Genomic DNA, 7,978 nt, shown 5'->3' on the forward strand with positions numbered 1-7,978 from the left:
CCGCGGCGGGGGGACTCCGCGAGCCGGGCGGCCCGCGCATCCCCCAATCGCAGCAGCTCCGGCCGCCGCCCGGCTGCGGCCGGGACGGAGCTCCCCGCGCGCCCCCCGGGGGCCGGCAGCGTCCGGGAGGCGGCGCGGGGCTCGGCCTCTCGGCCCCGCAGCTCCGCGCACCCGGCAGCGGCGGCGGCAGCGGTGGCGCGGGCTCGGGCGCCCCGGCAGCCTCTGAGTCGATGGCCGGCAGGGACGCGGACGACGAGGGTCGCACGCGGAGGGGCGGCGCGGCGAGGCTTTCGGGGGCCCCCGGCGGACGGGGAGGCGAGGCAGCCGTCAGCCGCCCCGAGCCGCTGTCCACTGCTGAAGCGCCGGCCGAGGGCGCCGCGCTGCCCGCCTGGATGCGCCTCTACTTCTACGGGATGCACGGGATCACCCTGGACGTGCTCCTGTCTGCGGCGCGGCGCTTCGTTCGCAGCCCCGACCTCCGGATGCTGGGCTTCTCCTCGCCCTACCACTGCCTCCTGCACTCGCTCACCCACTTTGCCCTGGAGAAGGTCTACCTGCAGCAGCGGCGCTGCCCCAGCGCCTTCGTCTTCAATTTCCTCCTCTACCCCTCGGCCCACGTGGGGCTGCAGACCCTGGCGGGCGCGTTGCTCAACCAGGGCGGCGGGCCGGGGGGCGCAGCGGCGCCGGGGGCGCTGGACCTGGCGCTGCAGTACGTGCTGGCACTCTACCACTGCCAAGTGTTCCTGAAGCGCTTCCTGCGCTTACGGTACCAGCCGCGGCAGCAGCAGCAGCAACAGCTGCTGCGGGGCGCGCCCCCCGCCCCTGCAGGCGCCCGGGTCCCTGCGGCAGCCGGCGGCCGGCGGCGGAGACCTCGCGGCCCCAAGGGCGCCGGGGGAGCCCCCAGCCAGGGGCTGCCGGACCTGCTCCGCTTTCTTTTCTTCGGAATGCACGGCTTTTTGGATGAGATTTTCTTCACATTCTTCTTTAACCTGCTGGGGCAGGGGGACGGGACAAGCAGCGGCCACACGTCTCTCTGGTCCTTCTTTATGTACGGCAGCTGCAGTTTCGTGGTGGAAAAGCTCTACTTCCACCTCCACTACAGTCGGGGCTGGGGCACCTGGAAGCGAGTGCCCTTCTACGTGATCTTCATCTACGCGTGGGAGTTGTCCTGGGGTCTGGGACTCCGCACTTGGGGCGCCTGTTCCTGGGACTATTCTCACTATCCGCTCAATTTCATGGGCCTCATCACCCTGATGTATTTACCTGGTTGGATATTCCTTAGTGTGTACCAGGACCTACTTTCCAACGTGTTGTGGCAGGTGCAGTACGTACCAACTAACTAAGACCAAAAAAAAAAAAACAGTCACTGGATTTCCATGAATGAATGTGATTTATTTTTACACACTTAAAACGCGGTGAGGTTTTTTTCGTTTTGTTTTTGTTTTTTAGCCTTTTAATTTTTATACATTTTACTAAACTTTTTCAACCTGTTTTATTCGATATTTTAGTTTTTCTATTTGGAATTTCTGCATAATACTACAATACTTTGAAATATTGCTGGAAACATAACTCAAAGTACTTAACTCGTCAATATTTTAAAACCCTCACTAGCCCAAACAGCAAAACCATCATACCTTAACATCGAAAAGCTGTAGTATTCACTTATTTGGGTGGGGGGATAGCCACTGATTTTTCTTTTTTCTTTTTTTTTTTTAAGTGAGGAAGTTCTTCAACTCAGAGACCAGTGATTTTTACAAGATTTGGTGAAATTTTCTGATTTAATGATTTGTTTACTTCCTTTTTAATCCAATGTCATTTTAATTCCTTGCCATATTTACCAATGACTGCTGAAAACCAGTCTTGTACTCCTGAGACTACAGTTAATAGCTCTTAAAGTGCCTCTGTCTAGCACACAAATGAAAAGAGACTGACAAATTTGAAAACATATGCTATGGATCAATTTTTAGATAAGAAATCTTTTCTAGCAACTCAGACAGGTAACACTGTGTTAAGATATTTGATCTCCATCCTGGGAATGATTGCTTTCCTATGTGGGTTAGCCTTAAACGCCAAGTGTGTTAACTTTAATCAGATCCTGTGTCATCTTTGGCTGTAAATTTTTGTCCCTGTGCAATAATGTAAAATGTTTACTTTACGTGTACAAGGGCCAAGCAAAATTATACCACCCTCAGTAGGGTTCTAACCATAAAGACTCTTTCCTACATGGGGCTGCAAGAGTGAAACAGTTCCATGGAATAAAATGAACCGGAATATTCACCTTAATTACATTAGCCCTAATTGTTTTTGGAGAATACAGATATGTGTTTTCAGCCTATTTCTGCCATGGCTCAGTTGTAAACATTTTTCTGTTTCCTTTGGGGCCCATACAGATTTCTTGGGCCAAGTCCGATGTAGTAATGTGCATTATAAATCAATGATAGCTTTTTGGTGACTCATTATTAATGTCTGGAAGCTTGGAAGAATGGAAGTTAAAAGAGATGATGTAAACCATTTTAAGAAATCATATCTAATCAATTAATAATGTACTTTAAATTTATTTGCTGTGTTTTCATTATATTTAGAAAAGTCAAGTAGAACTGAGTATGGCTCATCCAAGGATGACTAATACCTTCTCAGTTTTCATTACAAAGAAAATTAGGAAAACTTATGGTGTGCATAAAGGAACATATATTCCTATTCAAATTATTAGTTTGCCTATGCTATAAAAAGGGACTTCTGTCTGTTTTCAAAAACATGTTTGCTATGACAGTAAAAATGAACATGCATTTAGATTTAAGTCAGGCATAGCTCTAAGGATGTTAGATTATTTTAATCTACAGTCCGAGGTCGTGAGGTAAACTATAAGTAATGCTATAGGATAAACCCCACCTGTGAAATAAATCCTGTCACACTGATAGTGTTAGCCGGTCAAAGGTTGAGTAGAAAGCTAAAGTAAGCTAAATGTTTGCAGAGAGTAAAAGTATCACTTTGTGAAAAAGGTTTCTGAAAACCTGGGGAGAGAAAAAGTATAAGTATAGACACTAAAGTTAGATGCTGGACAAAATATTTGCGATTCAAATGTGTCACATGTGCATGAATCAGAGTTGAGTGCGGCACCTCTCCACACCACACGTTCCTGTGAAGCCTTAAGCAAATCCGTGGCTTCTGGAATACTTGCTAAATGTACGTATTCACACTGCTGTCATTCACATGCTCCTCCTCAACCCTGCTTAATCTGCTTACCAGCATTCTTGGGGTCAGAAATCCATCAGGAAGTAGGAAAGCCTGCTATTTTGTTTGTTTTGCTTTTCCTGTTAATCCTATTTAAAGGAAAGGTCAAGATTTTTCATTCATTCAAGAAATAGTTATTGTGAACCTGCTGTTTGTCAGGCACTTGTCTGGACCCTGTGGAGACAGCAGTGACCCAACATAGACAAAATCTCTGTCCTGATATAGAGCTCACAGTCTAGTGTTTTGATTTATATGTGATTATACTTATTTGCAAGGCTACTGTTTCAGTAATAGGCAACGAGAGAGGCAGATGTTGTAAGGGCTCTCATCAGGCCTCTCCCTCAATCCATCCTCTCTAAAACAAAAGCCCATTAACAGTCCCCCTGCTAGTTCTACAAAGAGCTCGTTCATCTGTATTCAGGAAGTGATTATCCTGTCTATTAACTCAGCACCTTGCTTTAGGGCTTCTCATTCTGTGTTTACTCAACCTCTTAAAAGTAACATTTTGCTGCAACTTTGAACGTTTAAAGAAAAAGCAGGGAAAGGAAAGAACCATCAGGTCAATCAACTTTGTTACTCATTAGTAGTTCAGATATAGAAATGATAAGGCAATAAAATAATAGTGAAGTAGTGCTTACCACCTGCCAAGAACTGTTCTATTATCGTATATGTATAATTGTAAGTGAATATATGTACATAGCCATGTATATCCTAAATGAATATATTATTTATATATCTATCTCAAGTATATATGTATTTAATTTTAAGTAATGTATATCTTATGGTTCATATATGATATATATTAAAGATACATACATATCATATATGATATGTATATACCTTAAGTGTATATATATATATACACATATATATGTACACAAACACACACACATATTTACTTAAACCTCTAACAACTTTCCTTTTACATGAGGACAAAGAAACTGAAGCCCAAAGAGGTTAAGTAACTATCCAAGTCATACAGCTATTTATCAATAGATAGAATCCAAGTACGCTGGACTCCAGTGTCTTCTTAACAGCATGGCTGTCATGCCTCTATCTACTGACCACAGTGATTTTGAATCTTCTATGGATTTCACCTTACAATCTGTATTTCTCTTCTCTTGCGCTATGACAAACGCAAGGGCAGCTGTATAAAAGCTAGATACTAGTAGCAAAGACTCTCTTTCATGTTGCCTTTTTATTCCGTGGAAAATAACAAGGGCACTAATACCAGGTTGCATAACTGACAATCAGCTTAGTTCTAATCCCCTGGTGGGTGATAGTCTATATTCAAGTGGTGCTCTGAAATAGAGTTCTTCATTTGAAGTCAGATGATCTTGAGTATAAGAATAATATATTGAAATGCAAGATTCCTCATATCACAAGCTAGGAAAATACATATAATTATTGCTATACATTTAATATAGCACTCAGAATTGGCTTCACTGTAAGAGCTAAACAGCCCAAAAATTAAAATTAAATTTTTGCAGATATTTGTTGAGTTCAATTAAACACCTCAGAGTCTAAGAAAGTGCTTAACAGAAAAACATGAGAAAAAAAGTAATAAATATGGTTTTCACTCCATGTTTAACTTACACAGTGCTGAAATTTCTTACTAGAAGTGCTTTAAATTTTAAATCAATTCTATTTGGGCTTTCAATCTAAAGAGAAATGTTAAGTTTTTTATGTTATCAATGAATATAGACATTCCTATGCTATACAAGGACTCCAACAAGGTTGATAATCCTTTCAATATTTCATACATTTCACTGTACTTAACTTTAATATTTTATTATAAATATTTGACATTTTGTGTCAAACACAGCTTAGAAAAATATGACATTCTTTGTTGTTTAAGAAACATCTAATTGAAATAGTCTCTGTTGGCATGATAGACCTGGTTTTGAAATAGTCTCTGTTGGCATGATAGACCTGGTTCTATTCAAGAAGGATGGTGAGGAAGAATTTTGGTAGACTGCTTTGGTTCTCTCTCCACTTCCAAAATACACAAAATCAGTATACTTGGAAAGGAAGTTATACACATGATACAGACCTGGAGTGATAAATAAGTCATTGTATTGTAATATCTGAAGGCATTTTAATAAAATCAATGTTTGCTTATATTAAAAGGCATTAAAAACCCTTTACCTTTTAAATTAATTTTAAATATACTATCTCCAATATACTTTCCAACAGTGCTTAATGGAACTAATATCCTTTACTGAGCGAGAGTTTGAAGAAGCACACCTCCTTCCCTCTATCAAACACATGCCTCAGTTTATGCTGAAGGGAAAGATGGCAGTAAAAGATGGTTCTCTTCTGTTGCCAGTTTTTTTTTTTTTTTTCCCTTTCTATTCTTAGACTTGGTACGAGAGGAACCAACAGAAACACTTGTCTGTGTGGACCTCTATTCATTAGAACTGACCTCTTTTCTAATTTTTAACACGGAGACATGAAGCTATCACACAGGCAATGAATTCCAGTTGCTAGCAACCCAAATTGTAAATTAACCTGTGATGTGTATAGAGAAATTTTTCCTTAGAGATTTTTTTTCTTAATATAAAGAGAATGTAAATATGGAGACTTTTTTCTTTAATTTTTAAATTCTCTTTTCAGAAATGGTCAAACAAATGACCAGACAACTCCTAGAGAGAGAGAGAGAGACAGAGAGAGAGAGAGAGAGAGAGGGGGGAGAGCAAGAGAGACAGAGAGCCTGGTCTTTGATATACAGAAAAGTTTGATGTTTATCTTAACCTCTTAAAAATTCTGTTAGAATCCACTGTTAGAATGCAAGTCACATGGATCAACTTTCCCATTTAGAAGAAAATATATCTTTACCATAATTAAGAAGAATTAAGGGTTGAAAGAAACCATGAAGATTAATAACATCCAACCTTCCATCCAAGGCTGGAATTTCTTACATCTCTGACAGATGGTTTCTCAACTCAAGACAGCATTAATTGTGTTTTTCATGCAAAGACTAAATGAGGGGAAAAGTGTTAAAGCTGAGATGAGAAACCCCACTGTCTATTTGTGAAGGAAGAAGGCTTCTCAAAGTTTCCAGGAGCTAATATATACTGGTCAGCCTGCTTGCGTATTGCAATGAAACACTTTTTAAGACACTCCTTTCTCTTTATTTAAAAGAAAAAAATCAGTATTTCATTCTTTTACCATGATACTTATGGTCTACTTATCATATCTTTTCAAATGATGCTCCATTCACTGAGTCTAAGCAATAGGACTTTGAGAGCTTTGAGTATAATTTAAATTACTTCAGAAAAAGAAACAAACAAACAAACAAGTAAACCAACATTGGCTGCAGGCATAGGAGTAAAAGATTAAATAGTAGGAACCCTGTTTGCGTCATTGGAATCTCAACCTAGTTCAACCCAGGAAAAGCCTTTGGTGGTTGCTCAGGTCCACCTATGGAATATTAGCTGGGGGAGTTTCATGGTAGCTTCCCAGCCAGACCTAAACAGCTTCATCAGGAAAGGAAGTGAGAAGACACAGGTACGACAGAAGCAATTAGCTAACCAGAAACGATGAAGGATGCCATGGATCAACCCTCCCATTCAAAAAAAAATTATACTTACGATATTAAGGAGAGAACTAGACCAACTTTTGATGGGTTTCCAACAAATATTTATATTACATACAAGATATTTTATTAACATATTATTTATAATCCATGCATGATGAAAATAAAAGTAGTCTCAAAGGATCTCAGATTTGCAACTTTAAATATTTGATATTTCAAATATTTAAATATTTGAAAATAATATGGAGAGGAACATGCAGAAAGTTTATATAATTTTGATTACGCACTAACTTCTAGGAACAAAAACTAAATTAAATATATGCCCTGGTACGAGAGGCATATATTTATTCTGTTGGTTCCTCTCGTACCAATATATGCCCTGAAGGGGAACTATTTCCGTCTTAACCTTTTATTAGAAACAATGAAGGGAAGGAAGAAAAAATAAATAGAAGAGTTCCCTGGAGTACATCAGAACACGGATTCAGATTCCAAGTACTTAAAAGCAAGAGTTTAACAAAATTTATCATTGTACTTACTTGTAGTGATATTTTCAGCAAATAAAACAGAAACAAAAGAATAATAAAGGCAGAAATAAAAGATACATTGAAAGGGAGAGTGTTCAATAGCCTTAGAGAGACCTTGTGTTATTTTTCTTTGGCTAAAATAATTCACATTTATAAATATTATTCTAGGTCTTTATAGCATGTGAGATTTGAATTACAAAGAAAACTTTATGTTCATGAAATACTGCACAGGCTAAGTTTGGTTGGGTACCAAAATGTACACTTTATTGTATCGATATTTATTTAATGAGATTTCTGAGTTTATTTTTTGTGAAATGATGCTATTGAACATGCTATAAAAGTTTTAATAATGTGTCATTGATGCGTCTACCCAATGCACGGGTAAACAGTCTACAACTTATTGAAATCTAAAATCATGGAACTTTAGAGCTTGAGGAGGTAACGAATGTCATGATTCAACTCCCAGCCAAAAGAATAAGTTCTTCTAGATTATCTTTGACAGGTGTCCGTCCATCCTTTCCTTGATCACTTCTGATAGAAATCTTTGTACTTATTCAGATCCCCAGGCCAACTCATTCCTTTGTTATATACCTTGATAGCTAGAAAAGACCCCATCTGTAACTTTCACTCATTGTCCCAAGTTTTTCATCCATAGATAAACAGAAGACCAAAGGTTTGAAGAAAG

At 39.9% G+C, this 7,978-nt stretch overlaps 1 protein-coding gene across 1 annotated transcript; it reads left to right on the top strand.

Annotated features, from left to right (window-relative positions):
• Positions 1 to 230: 230 nt before the first annotated feature.
• Positions 231 to 1,343, top strand: TMEM229A (transmembrane protein 229A; the record flags this gene model as incomplete). Its single annotated transcript, XM_082662089.1, has 1 exon — positions 231 to 1,343. One exon carries the CDS (start codon positions 231 to 233, stop codon positions 1,341 to 1,343), a length of 1,113 nt encoding a protein of 370 aa, XP_082518215.1.
• Positions 1,344 to 7,978: the final 6,635 nt, after the last annotated feature.

This window comes from Grampus griseus, assembly GCF_964374135.1.
Source record: "Grampus griseus genome assembly, chromosome: 9".
NCBI classification, from domain to species: Eukaryota; Metazoa; Chordata; class Mammalia; order Artiodactyla; family Delphinidae; genus Grampus; species Grampus griseus.